Below are 15,963 nucleotides of genomic sequence, written 5' to 3'. Positions count from 1 at the left end.
TCTATGAATATATATATGTTTGACAGAGGATATTTATACATATATACTTACATATGCTGCAAATATGATCCTGAATATGGTAGAACATACAGGAGATCACTTGCCATAACATAGTCCACAAAGACAATGTTCTACCTCCTACTTTGGTGAGTAGCAGCTGGGTTCTTTAAGGCTTGTGAGCAGCCATTTAAGGTGTAAATATTGGTCTTTTCCCAACCAGAGCAAAGAAGAGTGAAGAAAATCAAACACACAAGGAAACAATTGGCTAAAAAGACTAATGGATCACATGAACTCTAGCCTCCTTGACCTTGAGACCAGAAGAACTAGATGGTGACTGAATACCGTTGCTGACTGCTCTGAAATGGATCACATTAGGAGATCCTGAATAGAGTGGAAGGAAAATGTAGAACAAAACTCAAAATCATACAAAAGACTCTGCTGGTCTGATAGAGACTGGTGGAATCCCTGAGACTATGGCCCTTAGATACCTTTCAAGCCTGGAACTGAACTCATCCTCATAGGTCAACTTTCAGCTAAATGATAGACAGGTCTATAAAGTGAACACCAGGGAGGTATGCACTCCCTAGAACAATCAACCATAGGAGGTGAGAATGGCAGCATCTGCCCAGGTAGAAAGCTCAGAAGGCAGGAAGGGATAAGAAAGAATGACCAGCGAAAATGGTAAACACAGGGAAGAAATGGGAAGAGTGCTGTTACATTGTGGGATTGCAATCAATGTCACAAAATAAGATGGGTATGAATTGCTGAATGGAAAACCAATTTGTTCTTTTAACCTTTCATCCAAATCACAAAAAAAGTTAAAAAAAATTGCCCGATTTAGAAAGATATTGATAGTAAAAAGCAAAAATAATGGAAACTAAAGAGAAAATGAGGATAGAAAACCAATTTGCTCTTAAACTTTCACCCAAATCACAATAATAATAAGTCATGTGAAGAAAAAAGAAAACTAGGTATTATGTCAGAACTGATTTATAAGAAGTAGTTGGAATAGAACCCTGTTATAAGTCATGGATTATCTGTGATGTGATGTAATGTTAAGACCTTCATGATGTGATCTGTTGTAATTAGACAATCTATTGTGATCAACTGAAACGGTGATTTCCGTGGGGTGTGGCCTGATGCTAGTATATAAATAGATGTCGTGGCAGAGCTCTCTCTCCCTCAACCGTGTACTCTTCTTCTTTCAGCCGATACTCTTCTTGTTGCCTGATCTCCAGACCTCAGGATGTAAGCCTGCAGAAGTTTGACCTGCAGATTTTGGATGTGCCAGCCCCCACAATCCCATGAACCAGCAGAGGTCTGCTTCCTGCAGCCTGATCTACAGATTTGGGACTTGCCAGATCCCACAATTCCATGAGGCACTACTTTGAAGTAAATCTCTGTCTTTGTCTATATATACATACACATGTAAAATGGTAGTAATAATGTCAAATGTCATCAGAATCTGTCTGACTTCATGGAGGATGATCATCAGCATAAAGCTGATTCCTGTGAGGCGGAGGTCAGACACACCTGACTATCCAACTCTTTTAACAATCCTGACACAAGCTGTCTCTCCCTCTCTAATTCTCTGCTAGATTTGATAATCTATTGCAGTGGCCACACAGAACTAACAGACCATACATACAGTTAAGTGGTTTATTAAGAGATAGGGCACAACTTGGGATCAGGATCAAAAGTTTACAACTCAGGATCAGGAGGATGAGGAAACTGTGGGCCAAGCCTCCCTTCTTCCATACAGGACAGCTCTCTCAGCTCCTCTAAGTTGTGTAGGTCTCCTCTCAGTCCCCTGAGGACAGGTTCCTCTCAGCCCTGCTGTCTGTCATCTCTGTCTCTGCTGCTGGGCCCCTTCTGGGACTGTTGCTGCCAGCTCTATCACTGGGTAACTTTTAGCCCGTTGTCATCTTCAGTGTTAGTCCTTGACCCATGTTACAGCTCTTTTAGGATGTTCCTCGGCTCTACTCTCTCTCTGCTGCCTCTCTCTTCCTTCTGCTTCTTCCTACTGCTTCTCTTCCTGCCTCTTTCTGTCTCAAAAATCTCTGAGGAGTTGGCTGCATATATACACAACTCCTTGAGGATTTCAAAACATAGCTTCTCTCAGCAGGGGGTCCACAAACTAACTAATCCCTTCTCAGTAGGCCACAGACACTTTATTTGCATAGTAGGCTACAGATACTTAATTTGCATAACCCACTAACCAATCCCTGTAAGATGCATACCAATCACAGGGCAGGCTACATCCAGGACCAACAAAAAGTATCAAACTAAGTTGTTTACAGCATGCCCAGGAAATGTCAATCAACTTGGACAAAAGTAAAAGTCTCTGGGGTAGAAACCAGGGCAAAAGTAACTGCTTAGGGCTTGGAAAAAAACCAAACTCACTGCCATCGAGTCAATTCTGACTCATAGTGAACCCCATTGGGTTTCAGAGGCTGTAAATCTCTGTGGAAATAGATTGTCCTATCGTCCTTCCATGGAGCAGTTGGTGGGCTTGAACTGCCAACTTTCAGGAATCACTCAAGCTATTTTTCCAAAGATCCAAGGCAAAAGGCCACATAAAGGAACTCATTTCACCACACGTTTCACTGATTTTTTTCCTGTGGTGAACCAAACTAAGACAGAATTCTAACTTCTATGCTAGTGATTGTAGTCCTATTTGGAAATAGGGTTTTCTTTGTTAAGCCTATAATAAAGCTGTATTGGTGCAAGGTATGTCCTAAACCTAATAACTTCTGCATGATATAAAGACTAGGATAGACACAGAGACATGCAGCACAAATGGAGAAGACAGAAGTTATGTGAAGATCACCAAGAAACCAAAGATTGCTAGCTACTAGAAGCTGAAATAGACCAAGAAGGAACTCTCCCTAGAACTACACTCAGCACTCAGCACTAGCCAAAAGTTTAGCAGTTCAAACCCATCCAGAGGTGCCTTAGAGGACTAGGCTGGTGATCTGCTTCTGAAAGGTCACAGCGTTGAAAATTTTATGAAGTAGTTCTACTCTGCACACATGGGATTATCATGAGTCAGAACCGATATGATGGCAACTAACGACCAGCCTCCTAAATTGTGAGAAAATACATTTCTGTTCTATAAAGCCACTTACTTGTGGTATTTCTATTATAGTAGTACTAAGAAACTAAGACACTGTTCAAATAGGAAATGATAACAGGACATCCAGATGGAGGTATTCAACAAACAGATGGAAATGAAGACTAGGAGATCAAAAGAGGCCTTAAAACTGGAGACAGATTTGGAATCATCTGCTTGGTGTTAATAATGGGAGCTATGGGAGCAGGAGAATTTATTAATTCTGTATGTGCTGCCTAGCACACAGCAGGTGCTCAGTGAACATGTTTTGTTGCTGCTGTTGCAAAAGAGGGAAGAATCATCTAGAAAACCTACATTTAAGAGAAAGAATAGGAGTCGATGGAGGACCCAGAGAATTGCTAGAAAGAGAGATGAGGAAATCCCAGATTCTTCAGGGTTTTGGTGACCTAAGGAAGAGAATGTAAAATACTACTGAAAGGTTAAAGAGACTGTTAGGTTAAGGACTAAGAAAATCTTTGGATATGGCCACTAGGCAGTCCTTAAAGCATAAGATTCATGGGGGTAGTTATTTTCAGCAGTTAGAAGACTGTCACTTTGTAGGTGCTGGATAACAAGTAGTTAACAAATGAACACTCTCAGCCAAAACTTGGCAGAAGCCAAATCTTGAACAAAAAATTGCCCATTTCCTAGAAGAAACCACATTATCTCTCATCTGCTCATCCATTATCCGTAGGCAGTCAGACTGACATTCTAAAAAAATAAAACAACCAGGCCTGTAAGGTGAACAGTAATACCAGGGAAGTTTGTATTCCTTAGAACAATTAACCAAATAAAATCAAAAGGGCAGCATTTGCCCAGGGATAAGAAGGAAGGCAGGAAGGGATGGGAAAGGAGGAAAGGAAATGTAAACACAGGAAGGAAGTTTGGAAGAGAGTTGTTACATTCTGGGGATTGCAGTCAATGTCACAAAACAAAATGTATATGAACTGTTAAACAGAAAACCAATTTGCTCCGTAAGCGTTCACCCAAATCACAATAAAAAGTTGAAAAAAAAAGTGTCCATAAAAATAATAAATAAATAAATAATATAACTAATAGATAAATAAATAAACAATAAATAAATAAATAAAACAAATCATGTCACTTCTTTGCTTAAAAGGTTCCAATGGCTTCCACTGAACTTGAAATAAAATTAAACCATCTTGCCAGAGCCGACAAGCCTATAAGTCTACCTTTTTGATCAAACTGCACAGCACTGTACTCTAGCCACACTTGAACCTGAAGTTCTCACCTGTCCCTTTTATTCCTTCACCAGGCCAAGCTTGTTCCTACATTATAATATTTACACTTGGTTCCGCTTTCTTAAGGAAACTTGGTGGCACAGTGGTTAAACTCTAGGCTGTTAACCAAAAGATTGGTAATTGGAATCCACCAGCCACTCTGTGGGAGAAAGATGCCACATTTTTCTTCTGTAAAGATTATAATCTTGGAAACTTTATTGGGCAGTTTTACGCTGTCTTGTAGCATCGCTGAGTTGGAATTGACTCAATTGCAATAGAGGCTTAAATCCTTTTTCCTAGGGCATGCTGTCCCAGATTTTAACCTTGTTGGCTCTTTTGTCACCCTTTGTTCACATCTCTTCATAAAGGCCTTTCTAGATCCTTCCTGAGTATCTGGTTTAAAGCAGTCCTCCCCACCACCCCATTCCTCTCATGACCTTGTTTTATTTCCTTCATATGACTTCCCAGGGAGCTCTGGTAGCATAGTGGCTAAAGCACTTGACTGCTAACCAGAAGGCTGGCGGTTCAAACCCACCAGCCACTCCTCGGAAGGAATGTTGGGCAATCCTACTTCCGTAGTGATACTGCCTCGGAAACCCAAGGAGGGGTCACTATGAGTCGGGGCCGACTCGACGGCACATAACATAACTATAACATGACTTCCCATGGTCTGAAATTATCTTGCTTATTTGTTTGTATGTTTATTGTTTGTCTCTTCTCATCAGAATAGAAACTACATAAGGAGAACATGCAAATAGCAGAGCAAATGCAAATAACTGATGAATAAATTTTCTGGAAAAGCAAAAGGGGGCAGGATCAAGAACTAAAATGGAAGAGTGGAAGTGCTATTTCCTCTTCAGAAACAAGGACACAGAAGGTAGAAGAGAACAGAAACATTAGGAAGTCTGAGGTGTAATGCATTATGATCTAAATTCCTCTCCTATCAGCCTTTAATTACATGATTAAATTGGTTGTAGAAATAGCAGCAGGCTACTTGATCGTTCCCCTGGCTGGTCAATATATGCTATGTACATGGCGTGGAAAAATCCTTTTCCAGATTGCTTTCTTGGTTCTATGAGGCTTAGCAAGAGAATCACTGGCCCATATCAGTACATAAGAAGTGCCTTGGGCACTGTTATTTTACTCTAAGCATGATTTTATAGGAGGTACACTTGCCTGAATCATCAGGAAGGAACATCAGGGTGGATGTGCACCAGGCCCCCCAAGAAGCTTCAGTATCCTTAGAGGCAGTTTCCACCACAGGTAACGGAAACTGCTGGAATGAGAAATGAGCTCAGATTTACAGAGCACCTGTTTTATACCAATGCTTTGAAATGACTAAGCATTAAACTTGCCTGCTAACCAGACGGCTGGTGGTTCGAACCCACCAGCCACTCCTCCGAAGGAAGGTTGGGCAAACCTACTTCCGTAGTGATACTGCCTCGGAAACCCAAGGAGGGGTCGCTATGAGTCCGGGCTGACTCGACGGCACATAACAACAACAACAACAACAAGAAGCATTAAATTCACATAACCTGCTTGGAAACATTATTATAATGTTATTATAACACCATTTTCTGTTGCAAGGTGGAAATAAGATTTGCTCCAGACTAAACAGGAAGTTAGTAATAAAATTATAGCCACTGGCTAATCCAGGCTTTCTGATTGAGCATACATCATATCATTTATATACTGGAAAGTTCAGAATGAGAGCTACCAGCAACACAATTATCATTCTTTCAGTTTCCCATCTTTCCTTTCACCTCTTTGTTGTTGTGTGCTGTCAAGTCTGTTCTAACTCATAGTGACCCTAGATGGCAGGGGAGAACTGCCCCGTAGAGTTTCCCAGGCTGTAATCTTTACAGGAGCCAGATGGCTAGGTTTTCTCTCCTGAGTGGGTTCACTGCTGATGCTTTCAGTCTTTAAGTTAGTAGCCAATTTCTTAATCATTGTGCCATCAGTGCTCCTCCTCCTCACTCGGATTTCCACACTGTTTAATAAGTCCCTTCCCTGTTTTAAAAGACTCCTATAATGCTTCCTTCCATCTCCAACCAACTCATGTTGTAGGGGAATAAAATCAAAGAAGCTTCAGTCCAATTCTGTTTATAAACTGAAATTCACTGCCATCTAGTCGATTCTGACTCATGGTGACTCCTATTGGGTTTCCAAGGCTGTAAATCTTTACGGAAGCAGACTGCCTCAACTTTCTTTCACAGGCAGAATGGCTGGCCAGTTCGAACACTGACCTTTTGGTTAGCAGCCAAATGCTTTAACCACTATACCACTAGAGCTCCTAATTCTGATTATAGTCAGTTATATTCAATTATGCCCTTATAATTGCCCTTATGAGGAGCTCTGGTGGCATAATGGATAAGACATCTGGCTGCTAACCAGAAGGTCAGTGGTTCAAACCCATCGGCTGCTCCATTAAAGGAAGATGGGCAATCTACTTCCCTAAAGATTTACAGCCTTGGAAACCCAGTGCAGGTGGCTGTGTGTTGGAATTGACTCAATAGCAGTGGAATTGCCCTTGTAGTCCCTTACATATGCACACATTAAGGTTCAGAACATACATAAATAAGTTTGTGTACATAATATTTATATACACACCTTAATATTAACCACATTATATTCTTATCACCAATTATATTCTTGTCACCAATGTACGTATATCTGAATCTTTCTAGACTCAAACAGCATATTTTAGTATGCTGTTTTTTTAATGTATGTATAGTGGACCCAGTTCCAGAGTTGGAAACTCCCTGGTTTTGAATCCTGTTATTCCCATTATTATATGGCTTCTATGAAGGGAAACCAATGAGGAGAAATAGGAGGTAGATTTGTTGGATCAGTGGTTCCTTAAAACCATTTTAATTCCCAGTGAAAATGTTGTTGCTGTTGTTATGTGCCGTCGAGTCGGTCCCGACTCATAGCGACCCCTCCTTGGGTTTCCGAGGCAGTATCACTACGGAAGTAGGATTGCCCAACCTTCCTTCGGAGGAGTGGCTGGTGGGTTTGAACCGCCAGCCGTCTGCTTAGCAGGCAAGTGTCTTAGCCACTATGCTACCAGAGCTCCTAGTGAAAATGTTAGGCGTTTTAAACTATTAGGAGTACTTTTTTTCCCCTGACGTTTAAAACGTGCTTTCACATCATCAGTTAGTTCATTCCAAGCCCTGTCCAATGGCCTCACCCACCCAAAAAATCCACTGCCACTGAGTGGATTTTGCCTCTTAGTGACCCCTACAAGATAGAGGATTGACACAATAGCTACAAAGATGGGCTCAAGCATGGCAAGGATTGTGAGGATAATGCAGAACCGGGCACTGTTTGTTTCTGTTGTACATAGGATTGTTATGAGTTGGAGCCGCCAGTAAGGGTAGACAACAACAAGAACAACAGGACAGAGAAGAACTGCTCCACCACCAGGTTTCCTAATGGCTTCATATACGGTACGAATACTTCTTTAATCTCCGCTGAAAAGAAAACACTTCGATTACAGTCTAAGGCATGGGGGTTAAGAAAGAAAACAATTACATCAAGGATCTATTTTGGGTTTAGCACTGAATAAATTCCAGAGTGGGGAAAAATGCAAAAATGATCATACTCTGAAATAACGGACATTATCGTGAGCCACAAGCCTAATAACCAGAGAACAATAATAAATGTCAGTCTTAGGAACGGGTGTGGGACTCCGAGATTCTGGTGACCGTTCGCGCCCGGAAACCTTAACACAGACACCATCACGCCGACCTCACGCCGCGGCTCCCCGCGCTTGCGCACACGGCTCAGTTCGAGGGGGGCGGGTCCGGGCTGCCATCTTGTAGCGTGCAGGAGTCGCAGCCGGCGCAGCTCACGGAAAAGCGGGGCAGGAGCGATAGTGTCCTGCCTAGACCGCCTCCTCTTCGCATAGTTCTCCCTGCCAAACAGGTCTGCTTTCCTAGTCCCAACTATAGGCCAATGTACTGACCTGTCGTCCTCGGTCCGCCTCGTCCCGGTGCCCACCCCCTGCGACACGGAGCTCCTGGGCACCCAGCCTACCCGCTGGTCGCGATGCCGAACGTGCAGCTGACGCCCAAGGAGAGTAATCTCTTCAAACGTATCTTGGTGAGTGGCCGAAGGCCGCGCGGCTGACTCCCGGTCGTCCCGGGCCCGGCGCCGCGAGAAGTCTGGCGGTGGCGCCTACAAGGGCCTCATCTCCGCTTCTTTGTTTATGTCTGAGCCCGCACGACCCGATGTCCCTGCCTTGGCTGGTCACCGCTTGGCAGCCTGCATCCCCGGCCCGTCGAGAGGGGTTACCCAGGCCTTTCCTCTGCGTACTTTCAGCCTCTGCAGCGGCTCGCCCCGCCTCGCCCTTTCCAGAACTTCACGGTTCTCCTCAGTCACACTGGGTAGAGCTGTTTTGGCCAGATCGTAGCTCCCGTGCCCTTTGCGGCGCCTGGCGGCAGTACTTTCACCTCTTCCCACCCGGATCCTCTCGTTTCTCTTACCACCTTCATCATCATTGCGCTGTTTATTGATTGCAAAACGCACCCCAATACCTATTGAAGAAAATGGGAGCACTCTGGTGGTGGGTTAGGGCTTTGATTTACACTGGTTACGGAAAAATAAAGCAGGGAACCCTAAGAAGCCAAGACTGGCATCACGTCCCTCAGGGTGATAGTTTTGCACGTTTTAAACGTACTGTAGTTATCTCTTAGGGAAGTGAATGAGTTACTTGAACTGCATTTCTAAGTTACTCAAATAGCTCTTTGATTCTTTTAACTGGCACAGGCCTTGCCTAGAGTGATTAAAGTCACTTGCACTTGATAATTTTGCATTCGAGGTGAGCATTTACTTTGTTTCCGAGCCTGGTATGTTGATGCCGAGCCCAGGAGATAATTTTCAGTGAGCTGTGTGCTATGGATTTGAAGGTTCCGTTCTTACAGAGAAGAGAAGCATCATGCCTTTGCTTTTCTCCGTGTCCACTGGGGACCGTAGATCTTAAACTGATTTTGTTAATATACAGCTGTCTTTTCTAGTTAATTTTTCCTTCTGAAAACAAGCCTTTAGATTTTAAGGTTGAATTAATTTAGTTTTTATATTGACAATTTGGTTATTAGCCTTTGGTTAACTTTACTATAACTAAAATATTAATTTTAGAGTAATTTTAAGTATTATCAAGGATGATAAAAATTCTTAGTATCTGTTTTGTTTTAAACCAGTGGAAACTTAACACTTAGTTGTCAGAATGTTAGAAAAGATACGTAATAGATGGGGTGAAAAATTCAAGTCTCACTTTTATGTGGTGCTTAATGTTGAACAAATAATAAGTTTAAAACCAACAAATACTAATAAAGCATTGCTTCATTATTGAGGTTTGTATCTTTTTTTTTTTAAATTTACCTTTGTTTTCTCATATTTTTTTCTTACATTTTTCACAGTATCAAATAGAAGTGATTCCTCTGCCCCCCCCTTTTCCCCCCAAAAGGTTTTGGTCCAGGGAGCCTGAACATTGTTAATGAAAAATTAGTTGGATTTCAGGGCATTATACATAAAGGATGATGGAACATTTATTTCCTCTCCGTAATGATGTTTTATACTTAAAATCATGTATAAGTAGCATGAAGAAAAACATTTTGTTATACTTTTGTTTATAAGTTACAAAGAAGTTAAGTTGCTTTTGAGTTACTTTATCCCGAAATAGGTTAGGAAATGCTAAATATTTTGTCTGGGTACAAAATGTGATGTTTATTATTAGGTTGCATATAAGGAGCCCTGGTGGTACAGTGGTTAGTTACTTGGCTGCTAACCAAAAGGCTGTTGGTTCAAACCCACCAGCTGCTCTGTGGGAGCAAGAGGTGGCAATCAGCTTCAGTTAAGATTACAGAGTAGGAAACCTTATGGGGCAGTTCTGTCTGTAGGGTTACCGTAAGTTGGAATCAACTTGATGGCAATGGTTTTGGTTTTAGTTACAGCAGAAGTGAATAAAATCTTAGAGTTGCAATAAGTGAGGGTAAAAATTTGTTTTGAACAAATCCCGTGGCAAACAGAAGTTTCCATAATAAGATTATTATTTTAAGTTTGGTTGGCAGGCCACAGTGTGCTGCTACTAATGAGACAGCCAGGTCATACAGGCCACTGACACACTACCCTTGGAATTTAAGCCTATGTGCAGACCACCACATAATTCTTGCTGCTGGCTGGCAAATAAGGCCCTTAGGCAAGATAAGAAATTACTTTTCAGAAGACCCCCGCACACTTCAGAGTTACCCTTCAAATACCTCACCAAGTTCAGAACATGTGCAGTAAAGTTCAACTTGACCAACAAAATGACCTTTGGCCAGAGGCAATCAAGAACAAGAATCCCTCGCCAGGACTAGAATCCCTTGTCCACAGATATTACATGTGCAACATCCCAGATTAAGTCGTGACAACATCCCAACAGCTTTTGCGAAGGATTGCATCTTTGTTCCAAGAGCCTTTGTGGTGGACTCCATCTTGACTGTCTCCTGTGTGTGCACCTGATTTTCATTCTGTCAGGATTTACCGCCTCGGAAACCCAGTGGCGGTCGCTATGAGTTGGAGTTGACTCAATGGCATGAGTTTGGTTTTTTTAGCCTTACCTTTCTCTCTGAAATCCCCGCCTATTCTGTGAATAAAGATGGTGCCTTATTCCTGCCTAAAAAATCCCTTTATAAACCCTAGGAAATCCTTTGTTCAGTCAGAGACTGGACGCTAGCATAGGTGAAAGCCTCTCTCTGTCTCTCCCTCATGAGCCCCTCCCCCTCCTTTCCCTTTAATAAACTGGTTCATATGTACATTTTGCCTCTTCTGTTCAGTTCTTTGTCAGTAGAAGGCAAGGACGCTGGTAACGCTAACAGTATCTGTTCCTATCCTGCCTCTCACCTCTCTAAGATATGTACCTAGTAATGGGATTGCTGGGTCAAATGGTATCTCCAATTCCACCTTTCTAAGGAATCGCCATACTGCTTTCCACAGTGGTTGTGTCACTTCACAGTCACACAAGCAGTGTATGAGAGTCCTAACCTCTCCACATCCCCACCAGCATTTGTTATTTTCTGTCTCACTGAACCTTGTCGTCAGTGCTGGGGTGAGACAGTATATCTCATTGTTGTTTTGATTTACATCTCTCTGATGGCCAATGATTGTGAGCATCTTTTCATGTATTAGCTGAGTACCTGAATATCCTCCTTGGTGAAGTGTCTATTCATGTCTTCTGCCCATTTTTCAACTGGATTGTTAATTGCTTTGGTGTTGAGACATTGGAGTTTTCCATCAATCTTAGAGATAAGTCCCTTGCCAGATATGTAATTATCAGCAGATACGAATTTGTTGCTGTCATTTTTGTCAGGTGCTTTTTCATTGTGTCGATTTCTTTGTTCCATATAATTTTCTATGCTGAGCTCATTTTGTTTAAGAATCATGTTATCACTTCTGTCATTGCTATTGTTTTAGTATTTGCTGAATATTTATGCTGGTTTTCTCTTTTATTTTGATGTGAAGGTTTATCATTTTTCTTTAAGGTTACGCTGTGATTTATAGTTTTCTTCCCAAGTGTAGAACAGTCCGTTCTATCTTGGAGTTGTCTTGGCTTCCCTACCATCTAGAAGTTCTGTAATGACGCAGATTTTTTTTTCTCTCTTTTTGGTTTGTAGTTGTCCTCATTTGTTGGTTGCTGTCTCTGGTTCCCTGTTTACAATCTTTACTTTGGATACTTCCATAGCTGGGTTCGTTTCTGGGTTATATCATCATGTGTGTTAATGGTCAGTTGTTGTTGGCTGTTGTTGCTTCTCTGTCCAAAGGGCTCCCTCTCGCATCTCTTGTAAGGTTGGTCTGGTTTTAAGAAGCTCCCTTAATTTCTGCTTCTCTGGAAATATCCTAATTTCACCATCAGATTTGAGGGACAATTTTGCTGGGTACGTAATTCTTGGTTGGAAATTTTTTTCTTCAGTGTTTTTATATATACCATCCCACTGTCTTCTCGCCTGCATGGTTTCTGTTGAGAAATCCGAGCTTAGTCTTATTGGTTGCCCCTTGTAGGTAACATCTTGATTTTCCCATGCTGCTCTCATGATTCTTTCTTTGTCTTTGGTTTTGGTGAGTTTGATGATGATATGTCTTGGTGTTTCTCTTTTGGGGTCTATCCTGTTTGGGGTTCGTTGGACTTTCTGACTGGATATATTCTCATCTTTCATCATATCAGGGAAGTTCTCCTCTGAGAAATCTTGGACAATTTTCTCAGTGGTTTCATTTTTCTCTTTCTGTTCTGGAATTCCAGTGACACGTAGGTTACTCCTTTTGATGGTATCCCACATGAACCTTAGGCTTTCTTCATTTTTTTTTTGCTCTTTTTTCTGATTGATCCCTTTCCAAAGAAGCATATTTAGGTATTTGTCTTCAATCTCATTAATTCTGTCTTCCATTCCATCAATTCTACTCTTTTGCCCTTTCAATGTGTTATCTATTTCTGACAATTTAGTATTAATCTTCTGGATTTCTATCTGTAGATTGAAAATAATTTCTAGTTTTTCATTTACCTTGTCATTTTGTTCTTGTATTTTCTTCTGAAATTGTTCTAGGGTTTTGTCTGGGTTTTCCTTGGTCTGCCTCTCAATCCTTTGAAGATACCTAAATATAATTCTTTTGAATTCCTTATCAGGGAGTTCCAATGCTGTTTCCACCTCACGGATGTGTTTTGGGTCTGTAACCTGGTCCCTTCTTTCTCCTGCTTTATCTTGCTTCTTTGTGTGGACTGTGATGCTCTGTTATCTCCGAGGCATTGTGACATTTTTGTCTTTATGTTTAATTGGTGATTATATGTTGGAGTGACTTGCCCACAATTTTCGTTTTCTTTGTTTTGTTTGTATGTTATCTATTACAGGCAGGGTACTGTGCTGTGCTTCTCTATTCACTAGTTGACAGCACTTACTCACTCTCCACCTGTCTCCTTTCCTGTCGTCAGCCTCTTGTATGTCCTTGCCGACCCTGGCAAAAAGAGCCTGTTCTAAGGTCCCTGGAATCCGAACGAGAATGCTATCACTTTAAAATCCAGAATGGCCGCCGCTTGTAAATATTCAAAATGGCTGTGCCCTCAGTCACTTTAAATATTTCAGAATGGCCTCTGCTTGTAAACAAATAAAAATGGCTGTGCCCTCCAGACAGCAGAAAGTCCACAGGTCAGGTTGTCTCCCTCCTTGCTGTTTCTCTTCCTAGTCATTGGCCACCGGAGCAGTTGTCCCTGCAGCTCTTGGTGACCAGGACTGATCTTTAGGTTAATTCTCAGTTCGCAACACCACTTGGAAATATTCAGGCTGTTGGTCTCGTCAGAGTAGCTGACAGTCTGCAACTCCCACCATCTCTGTGCTCACTGTTTTCGTTCAGGTTTTTCCACTAGTTGGTGCCTAATCCACTTCTGTATAGTTCCTTTCAAAGCTCAGGGTTCCAGGATTATCTTCTGTATCTCTGTCAGTTGGTTTTTCTTTTCTTTGTTGAAGAGGGTCTGTGTCGCATGTCTGCCTATTCCTCCATCTTACTGGAAGTCCCTAACTATTTGTTACTAAAAGTACAATAATTACTACTACTTCCAGACCACTTGCTAAGTCAGAAAACAATATAGTATTTCTGTTCTCTTTTCTGCTCCAGTGCTTCCTTTTGCTGGTTTTTCTTTCTTACCATTTGTCAGATGAACTCCTGTAGTCAAAACTAAGATTGTTAACTTTAAAAAAAAAAAAAACTTTTTGAAATAGGTAATTGTTTTGGTTACCTAGTGTGCCTCTGATGGGAATATATGACCAATGGGATGGCTTTAACCCAGTGGGATGGTTTAACAAACAGGAGTTTATTCCGTTACAGTTTTGGAGGCTGGAAGTCTGAGTTTAAGTGCTGGACTCAAGGGGCTGGGTGAAAGCCCCTTGACCTTGGGCTTCAGTTCTGCCTCTGGCTCCCAGCCCACTGAAGCTGAAGGCTTTCTTCACACAGGTAGCTGCTGGCTGCTGAGGCTGACAGACCCAAGATCAACAAGTAAAATGGCACAGTCCCAGTATTACCAAACCATACAGCAAACCATTAATTCAAGTCCATTGAAAGTCCCACGATTGGCAGAGCAGGGCAGTTACTGAATGAAGACATGTCTACATGCAGAGTTCAAGTGTGCCAGAAGCTAGAGACCTTCTTCAAAGCTGCTGCTTATCTACTGGAAGCAGACCTCATCGCTAAAGCGGTGACTCAGCTGCTCTAGTAGATTCCACCAAGAAATTGATTGCCAGTCTCACCATAGGGAATAACTACATCCAGCTGCCCAGCTAAGTTGACAACAACCACCAGAGTAATACTTTCGCATGGTTCAAAATTTAAGTTTCTCTCTTATCTTTATGAAAGAATATTGAATAAGTATGGTAAAAAAATACAATCTTGATGCACCCATTTCCTGGTTTTAAACTGTACGATGCAGTATCTCTTATTTGGACAACTGCTACTTGGTCTATGTACAGGTTCCACAAAATCACAATTAAGTATTTTTCAAAGTGTTACCCATAATTTCTTGTGAATCATGCAGTTGAATGCCATTGAATAGTCAAACACAAGTAAACATCTTTCTAGTATTCTCCGCTTTTAGCCAAGATCCATATGATAGCAGTGACATCCATATGACATCCCTTGTTCCAGATCCTCTTCTGAATCTGGCTTGAAATTTTGAAAATCCCTGTCTGTGTATTGCTGCAGCCATGCTTGAATCATCTTCAGCAAAATTTTACTTATGTGTGATATTAATGATATTGTTCAATAATTTCTTCATTCTGTTTGATCACTTTTCTTTGGAATGGGCACAGATGTGGATTCTTCCAGTCCATTGGTCATATAGCTCCTTCCAAATTTCTGGCTTAGATGAATGAATACTTCCAGTGTTGCATCATTTGTTGAAACATCTCAATTGATACTCTGTCAGTTCCTGGAATCTTGTTTGTCACCAGTGTCTTCAGTGTGGCTTGGACTTCTTTTTTATTACCATTGGTTCTTGATCATATGCTACCTCTTTAAAGGGTTGAATGTCAACTGATTCTTTTTGGTACAGTGACTCTTTGTATTCCTTCCATCTTCTTTTGATGCTTCCTGTGTTCAATATTTTGCCCATAGAATCTTTCAGTATTGCAACTTGAGGCTTGAGTTTTTTTCTATAAATTTTTTTATTGTGATTTGGGTTTAAATTTACAAAGCAGGTCCGTTTTACTCACAACAGTTTGTGTACCTTTGGTTGCACAGTCCAATTACAATCCTAATAGTAAAAAGCTCTCTCCCCATCATTTCCCTGTGACTACCCCTTCCCTGTGCACTTCTTATCTGTGCATTCCTGTTTGTCCAGCTTTCCCTCTATGCAAATACTGCCATTCTGATGTCTCATGGTTGATTGATCTAAGGGATACATCTCCGTAAATAGGTGGGTGCATCCCCCTGGGGTAAGTGTTTTGCTTGTTGTTTTTTCTGCTATTGGGCTGAGAGCCAATCCATGGAAGTGAGTCCATTTCCAGGCCTGAAGAATAACCTGGGGCCGTAGTCTCGAGTTCTGCCATTCTCTATATGACCAGTAATTCTGGTCATTTTTAAATTTTTATT

The 15,963-nt window shown here is 41.5% G+C and overlaps 1 protein-coding gene across 1 annotated transcript in view; it reads left to right on the top strand.

Annotated features, from left to right (window-relative positions):
- Window positions 1–8,403: 8,403 nt before the first annotated feature.
- Window positions 8,404–15,963, top strand: part of NAA16 (N-alpha-acetyltransferase 16, NatA auxiliary subunit) — a 132,148-nt gene continuing 124,588 nt past the window's right edge. Inside the window, exon 1 of the mRNA XM_042781966.1 lies at window positions 8,404–8,457. Within this exon, the coding sequence (XP_042637900.1) occupies window positions 8,404–8,457 (54 nt within the window). The remainder of the gene's footprint in view (window positions 8,458–15,963) is intronic.

The sequence above is a fragment of the Orycteropus afer genome, unplaced genomic scaffold, assembly GCF_000298275.1.
Source record: "Orycteropus afer afer isolate SDZICR_OR568_19922 unplaced genomic scaffold, OryAfe1.0 scaffold00207, whole genome shotgun sequence".
NCBI classification, from domain to species: domain Eukaryota; kingdom Metazoa; phylum Chordata; class Mammalia; order Tubulidentata; family Orycteropodidae; genus Orycteropus; species Orycteropus afer.
This window is presented reverse-complemented; position numbering and strand designations above follow the sequence as displayed.